At 31.8% G+C, this 18,935-nt stretch overlaps 1 protein-coding gene across 1 annotated transcript; it reads right to left on the bottom strand.

The window, feature by feature from the left end:
* Nucleotides 1–6,846: 6,846 nt before the first annotated feature.
* Nucleotides 6,847–9,805, bottom strand: LOC126674897 (alkane hydroxylase MAH1-like). Its single transcript, XM_050369437.1, has 2 exons — nucleotides 8,937–9,805; nucleotides 6,847–7,558 (listed from the first exon to the last, which is right to left on the bottom strand). The coding sequence occupies exons 1-2, from the start codon at nucleotides 9,788–9,790 to the stop codon at nucleotides 6,847–6,849; spliced, it is 1,566 nt and encodes a 521-aa protein (XP_050225394.1). The 5' UTR covers nucleotides 9,791–9,805.
* Between the last annotated feature and the right edge of the window lie 9,130 nt (nucleotides 9,806–18,935).

The raw sequence follows: 18,935 nt of genomic DNA, 5'->3' as shown, positions 1-18,935 counted from the left end.
CCAAGCATAATGCAAGTGACATTAGTAGAGTCATTGAGATGCTTCGTATAAGCATCCCTTTGAGCTCTAGTAGCAGCAGGAGCTGGTTCCTCAGGGAGGGGTTGATCAAGGATATATTCCTTTCTTTCTTGCCTAAGAACAATTCTTAGATTTCTGTACCAGTCCAGAAAGTTAGTGCCATTGAGCTTATCCTTCTCAAGGATTGATCGCACTGATAAAGTATGTGTAGTGTTTGTAGCCATCTCTACAACAATAAATATACAAGTAGCATTTACTAAAAGGCACAATAAAATTCCCACAACATATATCCATAATTCATATAAAAACCCTTAATGTTAATTTCAACAATTGAAAAATAATAGTGGGACAAGATCCATATTTCACCCTACTTCAAGTAAGCTTTGGCTTATCACTTTAAGTGTGGTTTATTTAGGTAGGTAACACTTTACCAATTACATCTCATGCAATTCTTGAACATAGAATATTAACATCACATGTAATCTTGATATTCTATCTTATACCCTAGGTTCAAAACTATTTTGATAACCTAGTTAAGTCTAACCAAATCAAACATATGGATATCACTTTTATCCAACTTATCTTACTTAGATGACTTTATACATCATGCTTTGACATAGCCTATACATAGCAATCTAAGTCTTGATAAGTGTTATTGCAATGGGAGGTATATTGAAGACTTAATATTAAATAAGGGTTTGTTATTTATCCTATTTAGTTATCCTATCTTATCACATATAAAATAATCATGCAAAGCATATAACCAATAAGATAAACATTAAAAACATATTATTTCACTATTTTAAATTATATTTAACAACAATCATATAAATATGTTATTCATGATAATTTAAATCATATTTAAAATTTATCATTAAAGTATTAAAATAAAATACATGATAAAAACACGCCGGCTTAAAAGGATAACCCCAAAACCCTAATTACTGCATCTTAAAAACTGTTCAGAAACAATTTATTTAACACTTAAATAACAACAGTTTCATTAATTCGGCTCATAACAGAATTAAATACAGTTTTATAAATTATGTTCATAACATAATTAAACACAGTTTTATCAATAGAATTAAAACAGTTTCACAAACAGTTTACTAATCCTATTTAAAACAGAATTACTAATAGAATCAAAACAGTTTCACAAACAGTTTACTAATCCTATTCAAAACAGAATTACTAATAGAATTACAATCAGTTTCACAAACAGTTTACTAATCCTATTCAAAAACAGTTTTCCTAATAGAATTAAAACAGTTTCATAAACAGTTTACTAATCCTTATTCAAAAACAGTTTTATTATTCTGTTTCCCCTTTTCTTATCAATTCGTATGAACATTAATACTATGAAACCTCTAATCAAATTAAAATGTAATATTAATTTATAATAGTATATTCGAAGTTTTAATCACATTAAACGATTAATCAAATTAATTCTTCATACTGTTTTTCATACAATTAATCACATAAACGTTTTATGTATAATTACAACAAATTATAATTCCTTCAAAAGAATTTCGAAAAACAACCCCCTTTTCAAAATAGAACATACAATAAGCATATATCACATATATACTCAGAATCTAATTAATCAAATTAAAAGCAGCTCTGATACCATTGTTGGGTTTTATAGGTTCATAACGCAGCGGAATTTCAAAAATTTATCTAAAAACCCAAACCAAGATCCATGTAATTCGAATTAACAGAATAATTACTTACTTGTATGTCGAATTCAACAGCAATGTAGGAAGGAAGGAGGTGGTTCACTTTGGTGATACCTGGCCTCGGATCAGAAACGCCTCCAAAAGAACGCGTCCTCTACGAGTATCCACACGAACAGACTTTAGCCAAAACTAGTGCTTGTGTGCTAGCACTATTGCTTCACAAGCAATTTCGAATTTTTTTAATTTAGTGAATAATGAATTTCGTGATTCTTAAACCAATTGCTTAATGTGTATTTATAGTGATAAACAACACTAGGGTTTGAGACAAATTCGAATTTCAATCTCATTGCAATTCTAAAAGTTTAAATTTATCAAAAACTCCTTTTTTGATAATCATCCATATATATTAATTACTATATTTATTATCTTCCAAAAATAATAAATTAAGGAAAACACTTATCCTTAAATTTCGAATTAATATATATATTTATTAATATATATATATATATATATATATATATTACGAATTATATATATATATATATATATATATATATATATATATATATATATATATATATATATATATATATATATATATATAATTAATCACTTAATCACATTTGGCTTGTACAACCCATAACTGTTTTGGGTCTGTTCTTAGTGTGCGACCCTGTAGGTTCATATAACGTTGGCAGTAGGCTCAAAATCCCTATTTCAGCCCACAAGTTATAAGTGGCCTCTAGCAAGACTTTATGACTACCTAAGTTATACGAATATCGATAATCCGATTTAACCATTTATAATAATATTTTAATCCCTTTGTCACTCGATATCCATATTGAATATAAGGCATAGTCCTGTCATCCTTATAATATTCAATCATTAGTTTCTTGACTCTAAGTAGACTGAAAATGATAACTCCTTATCAATTAACATGGCCATGCATTTCCTTCAGTCTATCTTCTTCAAGGGCCCCATAGATATCTTACTCAAATAAATGAGGGACAAATTCCTTCTCAGTCACTCACATTTCTCACATAGTTACTTTCATATCCAATGACAATCTATTCCATTATCCTGTTATAGATAATGTAAGACTATATCAAAATATGAAATAGCTATGTAGAAATCCATGATGATTTCAAGGTCAAAGGATTATACTAATAGAACTGTAATGAGAATTACTTATGACAGTGATCTATGTAGTATTCTCACAGTGGGTCATCCAGTGCCTTATTTCTCAAATAGCACCTATGATTTGACTTAATATCTCATATACATGATTAGTAAAACATAATCATCAGTCAACATCATACTAGTCTCAATATTGTATTAAGACTAGGGATAGATGGTATATAATTCTTTTATTAAACCTAAGGGTTCTACTATCAAGTCACATACTTGATGACCTTAGAAAGAATTAACCATTCAAGTATTTTAATCATTAATATAAAATGATAAAAACTGCCAATCAATAAATAACAAAATGATAAAGTCAAAACATGGTCAAACATGATTGACCTAGTGCATATCACTAACAAGAGGTTTTCGTTCCATTACCTCAAGAAGTCCCTCCTCTATTTCCCGAAACTGCATATCCATGTAAGAACTTAGGCTTTGACTTAGGGTTTTGATGTTTTGGGGCTGTTTTAAGTTAACAGTTATGCGTTTGAATCAAAATAGTTGAAACCACGTCGGTTTTGACGTTTTTGATGAGTATAAGATTGGATTTTGAGGTAAAATGATGTGGTAGCATGACAAAATGGTTTTGGGTGTTTTTTCAGGGGTCGGAGTCACGGCGGAACGGTTTAAGGTGCTTTTAGAGAGCGTCTCTCACGTCGTAATAGGGCATGGCATATCGTGCCCAGCCATTTTGGACATGGGTACGATGTGCCGAGGCCCGATATGACGTACCCTAACTCGATAGCAAGTCTCAGACTCCGAAACCACAAAATTTCGACATAGAACTTGACATTGAAGATTAGGGTTACAAAATTAACTTAATAAGTATTTGATAATCGACAAGATGAATACGACAAGCTATATCGGCTATGTATAGAATACGATTAGAAGTTTAGCATAATAAAGAAAGATGTTTAAGTACCGAAAGAACAAGATTGCATCGATTTAAGTTTGTGACTTAGGGTTTTGTATTCGAGTTGACGTTTATGGATTAAATGTACTTTGACTTGAATATGTAACAGACATATCGACGAGTTACAAGATCGACGAGGTTAGTCTATCCGGGGGAAATCGATCGACGTGTTCATTCGGTAGATTATTGGATAGCAAGTGATGAGAACACTATATTACTCGTTGATATTCATAACGCCAAGTATTTTTTATATACTAAAGTTTATATGAATATACTTTATGTTTGGATCGTATATTAGTTTGTACGTTAGAAAAGTATTCTACCATGTATGTTTTGAAAATGAGTTTTTATCGTCAAATGTTGTTTTAAGAATAACTTAAGTAAATGATAGACAATTCAAGTATAAAAAGTATGGGGAAAGATAAAATAAACATAATACATAATTGAATATCAACCAATATAGGAATAAAGAAGTATAATACATTCCTATTAATGATAATGAATAGTCTATATGTGCGTATGTAATAAATGTTTGTTCTCAATTCAAATGTGTTTGTCATGGTCCAAATAAGGATCAAAAGAACTAAACATTAAGTATTGAATCGATCTATATACATAACAAGTAAACCGCATTATAGAAAATTCAATAATAAGTTTCGAGATACGAGGTAACCCGGTAGAATTACCTCGGGACCTGTATATCACTAGTACACGATAAAAGTTCTCAGGACCAACATCTTCAATCATTAAAACTGCCATAATTTCCAAGGTAGATGTTTTAAATGAATTTCCATGAAATTGATAAAATATCATGTTAATGACTAAATTTATGTGTTAAGCTTACTTGAATCCAAAAACCCAATTAATTAGAGCTCTTTAGATGCATGTTTAATGTGTTTTTAAGCTTGTTTGCCATGAACAAGCTATTTTAAAGCTGTTGTAATTTGCTATTTTAAGGTTTAAATCAGCTTTAAAAACTCTGTAATTACTATAATTGCATTCCTTGGATTTTTTATGCGGTTTTACCTACTTTTGCATGAAAAATGAAGCTGAAACGAGTGAGAACGAAGCAAAAAACAACCTGCTAAACCTGCTACCCGAGCCATCGTCGCCGTTCTTGTAAGCGGCGGCCGCCAGAACAAAGTGGCGGCGTTGGCAGTCACACCGGCGCCGGGTTCGTCGCACCCAGATACCCAGAACCATACTCCAAGATCCTTGTATACTAGATGCACACTTCCAGACGCGTTTCCGCGCTCATTCGGGCTCAAAATTAGGCTCAATTTAGACCCAAAAATATGGATTTTAATGTACTTTAATTATCTGCACTGTAACGGGTCAGACTAGATGTATAACAGACCCCGAAGTCCACCGATGTACCATAAAATATAAACCGCGACTACGAGCCCGATGCCCACAAATCCAACAACTTTCAGAGAAGATTCCGGGTTCACCAGAACTCAAAATCAGCTGACGTTCAAACTAACATAACCGTATCGACGAGACAAACAAATTCCGTGTCCTAACCGAGAGCCAGTTCTGACCACACCGACGGTCAAACCCGCTTGAGTGCAAGACACTCAAAACGTCAATAAGGTTTAAAGGTATCTCTAACCTTGTATTTATACCAACTGTACATGGGCCAGTCGACACTATTTACTGCTTTCAAAAAACATGCCAAAATGATTATTAATAGGCTAAAGTACTAACCACGTTAAATTAGCTAATCAAATCAAATCCAGTCAGTCACTTAGACATCTCAGAACTATTACAAAAAAAAAAGTAACAGTTGTATAGGACATTCAAGATCACCTCATAAAATCAATCAAACTTAGACATCCGGTTTTAGGCTTTATGCATGTAATCAATCCAGACCAGCCAGACTTATGGTATTTGCTAGAAACCGCCTAGTTTAGATGTATGCTTAGGAGTACCTCCAACTTGCTTTGCATGACCAGTCCAGATCTAGTCATATGCGAGTCTATTTATTTACATCAGACTTATTTATTTCCAGCACTATAGCATATGATTTGTTATCGAATGTTGAGATGAGAATAAAACAAATATGTCCAGTAAATAAAGTTGGTAACAGATAAGCCAAGCACATGAGTCTCGGGGAGGTCCACAAATTCGGTCTTTTGGTCTGATGCACGATAATCTTACGAGAGGTGAGTAAGGTTATCTAGTCGGTAGAAAATGTATTTCTAGTTGAATTAGGTGGTGACTCCATTTTTCAAACCATTTCCATATCAAGAAATCAACCATAAGTCTGGGCGAGTAGCCCCAAGCCCTGCTCCACTCACAGTTGGAAAGGAGAAAAGATGATCGTGAAGATAACCACCGCTACAAAGAGAACGCTCATGCTGCTATTGCTTCCGTTCTCTCTGCCGTTTCGATGAGGTAGAGACCGACGATGATAATAAAAAGATTTGTAGGGTTTTTTTAAATTTAAGCAGAAGATAATGAAAAGATTATAAATAGATCCTTCAATTTTCATTTACAAACTATTTTGATTTTTGAAGTTTAAAAATATAAGGGATATTTTTTAAATTTTAAATAATCTTATGTCAATTTGAAAAATAAAATAAAATAAAACAAAGGGATTGTTTTAAACTTTTATCATTAAAAACCGAAAAGTGTGTTCACTCTCGAGGTTGATAGTGGGCGAGGGGGAATTTGATATGTTTTTGCCAAATACTGGGAAAAAGTGATCCACTTACGCGAAGTCGGGCTTTTTTGATGTTTCGTGCCAAATTAAGGGGGTGAAATGAATCTTTGTTCAGTTTATAATATTATATATTGACATTTAATCATAAGTCATTATTTATTAGATAAAAGAAATGTGAAATTACATCTATGAATTTGAGACGAAGAGAATATGAAAATACATTTATAGTGGCGTAGGACTATACAAACAACCGAATTTTTTTTTATTACTTCATAAACTAATATTTTCTTATTAAAATAAAAAGAAAAGAACATAAAACTTGGAGATGAAAATGTAATTTTTACATAAACCAAGTTAATACACAACTTCTGCTACAGATTGTTGAGTGTTCAATCCGAAGGAGCATGTCTTTTAGAAACCCTAACCTTGAGACCATTCTTCATATAAAGTACCATCGACAAACTGGGATTAACCGGATGATTCTCAACAACTTGAATACAATAATTCCATAAAATAGAAGAAGCAACTAATTTCATTTCCATCAACCCTAAATCCTTACCTAAGCAACTCCTCGGCCCTGCATTGAAAGCCAAGAATTTATAAGAAGGCACATGCTTGATTTCTCCTCTTTCAGAAATCCACCTTTCCGGCTTAAATTCCAAGCAATCTTTGCCCCATATTTCTTCCATCCTTCCCATCGAGTATAGCGAATAAAGAATCTTGATATTGCTAGAAACACGGTGACCCCCCGGGAGAATATCTTCGTCGATTGGTACTTTGACCTCGAAAGGAATCGGGGGATATAACCGCAATGTTTCGCATATGGCCGCATGAAGATACACTAGTTTGTTGAGCTTTTCGAAACTGACCAAGACACTACTACGGTTAGCTCCTTTTAAACATGGTTTGATTTCGTCTAAAATCTTGTTCTCTACATGAGGGTGTGTTGCAATTAGCCAAATCAGCCACACAAGTCCAGCTCCCACTGTGTCTCTTCCTGCTAGCAATAGATTACATGTCATGTCCCTCAAATATTTTTTTGATTTCGCTCTTTCTCTATGTTTATCATCTTCCTCCTCAGGATGGCGCACATTAACAGACCTATATAGAATAGTAATGGTAAATAATTGTTCTTTTATAAATTTCAAATGTTAACAAGCTTTAGTTATTATTAGCCCATTTGATACCAACAATTTTCCTCTCAAAAAAAGAAACCTAAAATTTGCTGTTATTTTCTATTTAATATTTTTATAAGCCAATTGCCATCTACCATATCAAAACATCCAGGACCATAGTTTGAAATGTCAGTAAGATTTACGGTTTATTTATGAAAGAAAGGCGCATATGAATTGCTAAGGCATTTTTTCTCTTATGTGAGTTCGCGCGGATTCAAACCGTACTCATATATGCATTCGTTTAAAATTTGGAGTCAGAGTTTACCTCCCGCAAACGACCTACACGGCTCGAGTGAGGATTTTTCTAAATGTGAAAATTTTAAAAATAACGTCTCATGTTGAAACCTTTCAAAAAATCTCATGAACCTTATATCAAAGAAAAAGATGGACCATGGATGTCAAAAAGTCAAATTTTTTTTTTCTTTTTCTTTTTTTTGCAAATTTTTAGCATTTAAATTTTTAATATTTACCTCAGTTTAAAATTTATTGTAAATCTATCGTATTTTATAAAATCAATTTAATTATCCTTACATGGCATTCCAAATTAGAGAAAAAAAACATAAAATTACAATTTATCTCAACTACCTGACATCTCAATTACCATGGCTTAATGGTTTGAAAAGCCGATTTTTTTTTTTATAAATTTATCTGAAACTTTTAAAATTTACAAATCTATTCCAATTTTACAAATTCATTAAAAATTTAGCCAATTTTTCATAATTAGTTTAATTGAGCCGATATTTTACCGCAATACAAGACTCATTTTTTGAGTTCCAAACATGCTTCATTTTTCCTTTCAACCACTGAGATATATAAAAAAATAAAATTGGATTTTGCAACTTTGAAAATGAAGTTAGTAGGTTGTTAATTAAGGAGTTAATTGATTATGGAAAATTAAAAGAATGTCCAACAAAATTGTCAAATTTGATAGATTTGCAAATTTTTTATTTTTTATAATTTCTAACGAAGTCGAGAACGTTTGTCTTTTAATGATATAATGGTATAATTTCTTTAAAAGGTTTTCTTATTTTTTATTAGAGTGTTTATCCCATGCAACCGTTGCGCCACGTCATTTTTACATCAAGCTAATGAGCATTTGCGATAGGGAATTTTTTAATTATTACTTATTTTTTTTATCATTCAATTTTCCACATGGCTAACGCACAATTGGTTTGTTACACAAATGACATGGCGCAACGGTTGTGTGCAATAATTTTTCTTTTTATTAATGAAAATAACAAACAATAAAAATAAAAAAATATGTTTCCATATAAAGAAAGTTTTTGAGTACGCTATGATCAAACCTGGTTGTGGTGGACTCTGTCAAAAAATATGTTAGCAAATCGAAATTCTCTGTTTCCATTTGAGCATTGTTTATTAACTCATCTTGTTTTCTTGAAATGCATTGCTCCACAAAATGATCAAAGGTCTCCCAAGCTTTCCTCATCTTCTTCTCTTCACCAATCTGAAACCATCTCTGCAACTTCCACACGCTCATCGGCACGACGTGACGATTAAATATAACCTTCTCAATCGTATCGAAAGCTTTTTCGAACGGAACTTGAGGAAAATCAACAGACACACACTTGGGATCATAGTTGAGAACCAACATACAAATACAATCAAAACTAAACCGCTGAAACACATCTTGAATATCAATCGAACATTCTTGCTCCGAAGCATTGTCCAAAACTGTGAACAGCCCATTCAAGATCTTCTCCTCCAGAACTCTTTTTACGGCTCCATCGAAGCTCCTATGTTGAATTACAGAGTGAATCTGTTTTCTTTGTAACTTCCATTCATCCGAGTCGACGTTGAAAATCCCATCACCGAGAGCCTCGAAAATCTGCTTCATATTGGCTCCTTTTTGGTAGTTGGCGAAGTTTTTGCTCAGAGTGTAGTGAACGATCGCTGGATCGCTCGTGACCAGATAGTCCATGCGGCTGAACCAGGGCCCTTTAAACAGAAATGTGCCGCCACTTTGCTGAAGAATGTATGTGATGGAAGAGTGGGCACGATGTAAGCTTCGGAGGAGCCCTGGGAACATTCCGAAAACAGGCCAATCTATGTGTAATGATTTTCTATTGCACCACCAAAACCAAAGAAAGGCGAGTGAAATTAGAACAATCGGAAAACCTATGTCCGCAAGTATGGCCATTTTTGTGGTGTAATACTCAACTCTGTTTTTGAATTTGTAAGTTTAAAGCTTGGTGGTGACTCATTTTTATAGAGCCATTTGAGATGGTGGGATATTAAACTCTCTGTGTCACTCAAGTCTCAGATTTCAAAAAAATTACTAAAGTCAATTTTCTTATAAAATGGTCACTGAACTATACATTTTATTATAAAAGGGTTCACCTATATAAAACGACGTAAAAACCTAACATTTTTGCTTACATGGCAAGCCAAAATTACAAAAAGAAACATAGTTCAGTGACCTTTTTGTAATAAAAGGAATAACCCAATGATTTTTTCGTAGTTCACAAAAAGTTTAGTGTTCTTTTCGTATTAATAGAAATATTTTTGTAATAAAAGGTATAGTTCAGTGACAACTTTGTAAGAAAATTGACTTTGTGATCTTTTTGAAATTTCCTGAGACTTGAGTGATCCAGGGAGTTTAATGTCCGGAGATGGTATACCTCTACAACAGTGATGGATCATTTGTGCTGCTGGATAATAAATTGTCTTTGAGATTTTTACATAATTATTCTAAGAGAAAAAAACAGAATTAATGTTATTAAATTTCACTAATTTTACACTCATTTTAATCACGCCGTTTAAAAAATGTCATTTTCATACACGGACTATCAATTTTTTTAAACCATACATCGTTCAAAAATCCAAAAAAAATTGTTGAGTTGGCAATTAGATAGTGACATCTCATAACGAACCGGATAGTGACGTGTAAGAATTTTCGCCGGATTTTTGAACGGTGTATGAATTTGAAAAAAAAAATTGATAGTTGGTGTAGGAAAATGATGATTTTCAACCGGCGTGATTAAAATAAAAAAAAAAATTTGTAAAGTTACTGAATTTTTATAACATTATCCCCAAAAACAACTAATTACAAAAATTTACTTTGTGCACAAATTTTTAAAACAAGATTCCGATGAGCAAAAAAGGGTTAGAAATGCTAATTACACGTTGATTGTCTGATGAACACTCCAATGATAAAGACAGTTTAGGCTTACAAATAGGTTACGAGCATGTCGGGTAAATAATGACAATGTAGGCATACTTGGTGCCCATTATATAATGGTGAGTATATGGCATACCTACTAGAGTTCAAATAAGATTAGGATTCCTGTTTCGTAGAAGATGTCGTTTAATAGGAGTATCTCGTCATCATCTAGAAGATAACAAAATCTTTTAGATGGACATATGAGTTTTATGCATACAAGGAGTCTGTGTTTGAACAAGGTAAGTTATTTACCATATTATGTTGGTGATTCAGAGAATGTTCATGGTGAATCCTAAAGGAGAGTTTATCTAACAAAACTGTTGTGTCATGTCATATTTATAACAAGACAATGAGCACTTGTAATATTGAATTTCATAATTATTATTTTTTTCTTTAATTAAATATTCAACATAGCTAATGCATTATTGGTCACAAATTATATGGGACAACAGTTGTGTTATAATTTGTCATCCTAAAGGGTTCTTCTTTAATAGAAAAACCTATAAAGATTTAGCTTTTCATTATTAATAGAAAAACCTATAAAGTTTAGCTTTTTATTAGTTCCTATAAGAAATGTTGCTTTACTACTCATGATAAGGTTTGGACGTAAGGATCTGGTATCTATGATTAGCTTCTCCATAAGTATACTAATTTTTCAGATTATTTATGTCCTTTATAGAATTTAGTCATGTCACGATCCAAATCTGGGGACCGTGACCGGCGCCAGGGAATGAAAGTATTGGCTCTGAAACCCATAGCAAGACTAAACATACATAATACAATCCATACATTCATCATGTGACATAATTAATATAATTAATATTCGGGACAACTCAGACTCCAACACAAGCATAATTATCCATACATAAGACGATTCTTCCCATACAAGATATCATACAATGCACGACATACATCAGACAACCTGAGTAAACATTATCACGACCCATTTTCATGAATCGCGACCGACGCTAGGGTATGGGTAATGTAGTACCAAAACCCGTAGTTAGCCTTTCAATTAACATATAAACACATAAACCTGCAGAAAACCAATGCTCGGGGGCAACCGAGACTTCAGCCTAAATCTAGCAGTTAGAATATACAACAGTTAATGTAACATGCTTATCCAATTCCGAGTCTAAAATAGATTTATCATAAACCAATATAAATAATATAACATGTCAAAACAATATAACCAGTCGAACCAATCCGACAAAATATATAATAATAATAAAGACGTCTAGTTACTACTGTTGTTTAAGAATAAAACAGTTTTACAGTTTATTAAAAATAAAAGGAACCTCCGAGAAAAAGTAAATGCGGAGATCACCAGACTCTCTCAGATCATAACCGTGGGGAAAATTGGGAAAAACAACGGGGTCAGATATACTGAGATGAGTTTATACCACTATCTACATTTATTAAGTGGAAAACCTTTAAAACCATTTAAATCATTTAATAATGATATTACGAATAATAGTTGGAACCCTAATCCACAATTCTAAATAATAAACATAATCCAACAGGTCTGGTCCCGAGAGCTGAGCTGCACCGAGTTACCACTGACCACACTTATACCAGAGTCCCGAGAGCTGAGCTACACCGAGTTACTCTACTTGGTCCCGAGAGCTATGCTCACACCGAGTTACCACATTATCATAATTACCTTTCCCATATCATTACCGGTGCGCACGCAGTCCTAATGATGCCCATTAGGTAGCATGTTCCAACTAGAAGCCATAATATAAAAACAGTTCGAAATATACGTACAGTATATATATTTAATATTAAAATAACAATTTACTTAATAAAGCGGTAAATAGTAAGTACAAACTCACAGCTTGCTAATCCACGTGAATACCGGCAAGCAACTAATCCTGGTTCGCCTCTGGAGCATGAACAATAGACGGGTCTAGATAAATAAAAATGATTATTAAAAATAGACCCTAACTCTAGAGAGTACTAGACACCACATAGGACTAGCACAAATTAACACATCGGAATAAAACAAGGTAGAACACACAAAAATACCCAATAGGTAGTAAACATTCAATTAACACAAGTCTATTGAGTTCTCGCTTAAAATCCAATTTATAAATATTATTTAATAATCTTTAAATAATAAATAATTTTCCAAATAGTGGGTTAGCCGAGTTATCATTAACTACCAAGCTAACCTCACTTGTCGGGTGACCCAAGTCTAACCCGACTCAAAATGTTTATCAAATATAAACCCGAGTCTATATTTATAGAATAATTCCATAAAATAATAAACCATTTTAAAAGCGGAACTCAATAACTTCAATTTCAAGTAACCCAAGTTACACCCCAAAAATCTAACCATTTTAAGTTTATAAAAGTTTAGGGACTAAATTGCACTTTAGCCAATTAGGGACTAAACTGTACTTTTTCCAATTAGGGACTAAATTATACTTTAGCCAATTTGGTATCCAAAATCAATTTAATTGCTTTTGTTTATAATTCAAATAAAATATGAAGTTACTAACCAAAAACTTAAGTTAAATAAGTTTTAAAACGTTTAGGGGTCAAATTGTAATTTAGCCAATTTATACCAAATCGAAATTCAAAGTTAAATATAAATTCCCGAGTATTTATATTAACTCGATTTATAATTGATTATTGTTTTCGATATTTAATTAGTAAATCAAAATAAAGTTCAAGTTATTAGGTAAAGTTAAATTTAAAGGATTAATTTATTTTGATCGTTTTCTCTTTCCTTTTAAACAAAAGCAATCCCCGCCATCACCTACAATTCCATAACTGAACATGATTTCTAAACCATAATTCATTCAATTATAAAGCTAACACATCAAGCTTTATCAAGAACAATCTGAAACTTAATCTATCAATTAAAACCAAAATCAAACTTCAACACCACTAACAAAACCGTAGCAATTCATACAAAAAAAAAAAGAAATGGCAGGATCATGGCGTGACAACGGATAGATTTAACACCACACTATCAAATCGTTTATGAGCCATCACATCCCTAAAGATTTAGCACAATGAAACACAACAAGATCAAGCCAAATGAAAAGAAATGGTTCGGCAGAAACCATAATCTCAAGAACAGTTTATAGCATTTCTAAAACGGAAACCGTACGGCGAATGGAAACGAGGTCGATCACGTACCGTTCAATGAAAACGAGATGGGGAATCGAAGGTATATGAGTCTAGAACCTCTGAGATCAAACGGTTTTGATTTCGATCTAGAAACGAGCAAGAACGAATCAGAAAACCGAAAGGCGTTTCAAAATGAAAACTGAAATTTAACGAAACCAGAAAACTTACTGAACAGCGACCTTTGGAGGACGATAACAGCTTCGATACTCAGCGAATGGACAAGAGGAAAACGGTTAGGGTTTGTTTGCAGCGTGATGAAGGTTTTCTGTTTAGAAGTCGACTTTAAATATCGAGAGGAGATGGGTCGAAAATGAGTACAAAGTGGGCTGGACGCAAGGTTCATGGGGGCTGCTATGTTCTCAAACGAGAACAGCCCATTTGGGCTTGGTTCTCGTTCGAGAACCCAAGGTCTCGTACGAGACCAGGCCTGAAAATGATGATTCTCGTTCGAGAATTATAATTCTCGAACGGCAATCCACTAATTTTTTTTTCTTTTTAATTAAAAAAAATAAATGATTGAACCAATAAAATCAACCCCAATCCGAACCACATCGAATCAAACCGCTAACATCGAAGCTACTTCAAAACGACCGAAAAATCGTCGAAAATTATCGAAAATTAAATGTAAAATTTAACGGGGTATTACAAACATACAGGATACAACTATTACTACTGCAGTATAGAGTTTTAAACATTTATACACATACATTTTCATAAAAAAATCCTCCGAGAAAAAAGATTCAAAAATGACATAGCGCTCACAACGATAAAACCATAAAGTTCGAAAAACAACAAAGTTAGTTAAAATTGAGTGAGTTTATATTATTATAAACAATTAATAAGTTAAAACCATTTAAAATATTTTATAATCAGTTTACGGTTATAGATTATAAATGGAACCCTAAACCACAATCTGAACATTTACAGTATATATATATATTGCTCAAATCAATTATTAATCTAAAGGTTCTTGGTCCCGAGAGCGGAGCTCCATCCGAGTTACCACCGACCGCACTTAAACCACAAATCGGAGTCCCGAGAGTTAGCCTCCACCGAGTTACTCATCTAATATGGGTCCCAAGAAAGGATCTCCATCGAGTTGCAATAACTACATAAATGGATCCAATGCCAACCATTTCATATACCTTTTGAAATTCAAAATTAGTGCACAAACAATAATAGTTATTAACAAAAATTCTCACTAATTTAAAATTATTAAAAACAAAAATTACTATTTAACAATGATTGTTTTTATTTATTCTTATATATTTTAATGTGACTTTATTTTTAAAATAAATGAGTAACTGACGAGTCATGTTACGAGCCACAAATATAGCATGTAAAATGATAGTTTCTAACAAAAACTCTCACTAATTTATTATTAATTATAAATAAATAATTAGTATAATTATAAGGCTTAATGCCTTAAAAAATCTCGACCTTTCATCTCCTTTTCAATCCTACCCTGACGTTGAAAAATTGTCAATTTTATCCCAGTTTGCATTTTTTTCATTTTAATTGTACCCTGAAGCATAAAATTGACCTTATTTTAATTTGATAAAAGTTCAAATTTTTTTTTAAAAAATGGTCAATTTAATATAAAAAGTTAATGTAATGCAAAAATGGTCAATTTAGAGAATTTAGAGAATTTTTGCCAAATAAAAAAAGATCAATTTTATGCTTTAGGGTACAATTGAAATGAAAAAAAAAAGGGAGGAAAGGTCAGAGTTTTATGCTTTAGGGTACAATTTTATGCTTTAGGGTACAATTTTATGCTTTAGGGTACAGATTTACAACGACATGGTAGGATTGAAAAGGGGAGGAAAGGTCAGAGTTTTTTAAGACATTAAGCCAAATTATAATGAGTTTAATTAATATATAAATTGACGAGTCACGTTACGAGCCACGTGCGTAGCACGTAATGCGAAACTAGTATATATATATATATATATATATATATGGAAAAGGTTTGTAAAACTTTGTTTTACATGTTTGATTTCCTTACCAATTATCCATGAGTTGAATTGGCCATTGCTATGAAACTGTATGATTGAAACAGGGCATTGCTAGATATGAGATATCTCTTTTATAAGACCCTGGTTTCTAAAATTGTTTCGCTCCAATTTTTAGAAAGTATATATGATATTTTGATATGTATGATTGTATCGTATAAAGAGGTTTTTTGAAAACCTTTAATGATTGTTTTCGAAAAATTCTACTCGTTTTTAGGCTTACTACGTGTTTCGGAGCTAGCACTCTCATTCTCCAGCGCCGGTCTCGGCTCCAAATTTCGGGTTGTGACATTGAGTAATTATGATAAACATGGCATAAAAGTGACAAGAGATTATTGAGGGTTCTCAGAAGTACCGTTATGAGTTCTTGGCTCGTTTACTAGGAAATTGGATGCGAAATCCAGTTTTGAACCTGCGCGTACAGCTCGTAACACTATAAATACAACTGATGACCCTATTGTAAAGTCACTATAAACATATAGAATAAAATTCTCTCTATGCCCGTGGAGTGGATCACAATGATTGAATCACGTAAAACCTTATGTGATTGTTCTTTTCTCTTTTTTTTGTTTATTTTTTTTTGCGCTAACATATATTTATCGAAATTAAATGAAAATTGACGTATTTAAAAGTTGAACTATTAAATAAAAAAAAGATGGATTATTTGAGTGATTAGTCCTCATATGAATAACAACTACGTAAGGTGCAATGAAAATTAATAATGATATTGATTTTTGTTAATTTTATTTTTCTGATAAAGATAGTATGCATATATACATTCGCCACCTTTCTCTTTAGGCGTATATTACTCAGTTTGGGGTATTACTTGCATTGTTGTCCATTGTTAAGAAAAAGAGTATATTATCTAGTTTGTGCACATGATGCGTAGTATGTCTATATTACATAGAGTTTCTATTGGTGAAATTGAAAGTACCCAATTTGATTTTCGTTGATGGTGTCTTTTTTGTCTAATCTACCAAGTAATAATTGAAACATAATAGGGTTGGGAATGTTAGGTTGCGGGTTAAAAATAACGGTTATTCAAATATACTATTTTTTATAATGGTTGTTGATATTAAATCGAGCAAATTATTTTAATAGTCCCCACGTTTGTTATAATTTATAATTTGGTACTTCTTGTTTAAAAATTAAACGATTTGGTATCTCAGTTTTAATTTTATAAACTATAAGACCCTTCTGTTAAATATAGGTACCAAATTATTAACAGAATGAAATGTGAGGTACCAAATCATTTGGAAATCGTTTAAAATGAAGTACCAAATCGTTAAAATAATTAAAAACGAGGTATCAAATCGTTTACATAATTGAAACTGAGGTACCAAATCGTTTGAAAGCAAATATTAAATTATTAACGGAACTAACAGAAAACCCTTATAGTTTAAAAAATCAAACTGAGGTATAAATCGTTTAATTTTAAATAAGGAATACCAAACTGTGAATTCTGACAAATGTAAGGGGCATTAGAGTAATTTTTTCTATTAAATTTGTTGTATTTTAATAACTTCAAAATTCATTTTTCAACTAACAAAAAGTTATCCAATAAATTTAGGCTAAATTTTACCTATATGAAAATCCGTTGGCGGCGCGACAATTGATAATTTGTTGGCCATATAGGTAAAATTTTACATGAATAATCAGATAACCTCCCGCTTTTAAAACAATAAATATTCAATTATCAAAATATAATAAAATAAAGGTTTAATTGCAAAAAAATCACCAACTTTCGCGTGTTTTTAGTATTTAACATAATATTTTTTTTTACATATTTAACATCAACTTTCATTTTTGGCATATATGTCCACGTGACCGTTTTGGATAAAAATGGCACCGTTTTGAATATAAAACGGCGTCGTTTTAAATGACAAAATGGTGTCGTTTTGCATCCAAACCAACACAATTTTTCAAAGAAAACACAACCATGGATAAATATGTCAAAAAATGAAAGTTATAGTTAAATATGTCAAGAAAAAAAAATTGCGTTAAATACAAAAAATACGCGAAAGTTGGTGATTTTTGGTGTAATTGCCGCTATAATATAGATTAATTATTATAAATTTAAAAATAGCTAATAAAATACTATTTAAATTATTATTTAATATTAATATAATTATTAAATTAAGAATCCTAATTGAATCAAACTACTTCTGATATAAATTGAAATAGAGTACTTTTAGAATACTTACATTCAGTGGCGGATCTAGGAATTCATTTCAGCCCGGGATAAATAACACGTAATAAATAAATTCATTTGCATAAAATAATGTAATAAAAAAACAAACAATAAATATTACTTACATTAATTTCGATCAATACGAGGCAATTGCATTCTCCGGTACTGCATAGCTTGAAAGTGCTGTAGAATGGGCTCATTATCAATCTTCAAAAAAATTTCTTTTTAAATATAACATGATAAACTGTCGCTTAAGAACTCATCCCCCATTTTGCTATGAAATTGGTCTTAATAATATTTATTGCTGAAAATTCCCTTTCAACTGAAGCAGTTGCAACGTGTAAAACCAATGCTAATTCTATCAAGACCTAATAGTAAAAAAAACCAAAACCTTTACGACTTGTTGCAATTATATCTTAATCTTTTAATTTTTGCAATAATATTCAAATTGCATTTTTTTATTGCAATAATATCCAAATTGCATTTTTTTGTAACAATAATAATCAAATTGATGGCTAAACGTGTTGTTTTCAATTAAGATATTAGGCTATTATTATTTTTTGATGTATGATCATATAGTAAAAGTCCCAAGAAATGGAAAAAAAACTCAAAAAAAATTCACATAAAAAGTGCAATTTGGATATTATTGCAACAAAATAATATAATTTGGATATTATTGCAACAAAATAATATAATTTGGATATTATTGCAAAAATTAAAGGTTTGGATAAAATTGCAACAAGTCGTAAAGATTTGGGTTTTTTTGCCATTAAGCCTT

This window comes from Mercurialis annua, linkage group LG3, assembly GCF_937616625.2.
Source record: "Mercurialis annua linkage group LG3, ddMerAnnu1.2, whole genome shotgun sequence".
Taxonomy (NCBI): domain Eukaryota; kingdom Viridiplantae; phylum Streptophyta; class Magnoliopsida; order Malpighiales; family Euphorbiaceae; genus Mercurialis; species Mercurialis annua.
Note: the sequence above shows the minus strand (reverse complement) of the source record. Positions and strands in the feature narration are given on the sequence as shown.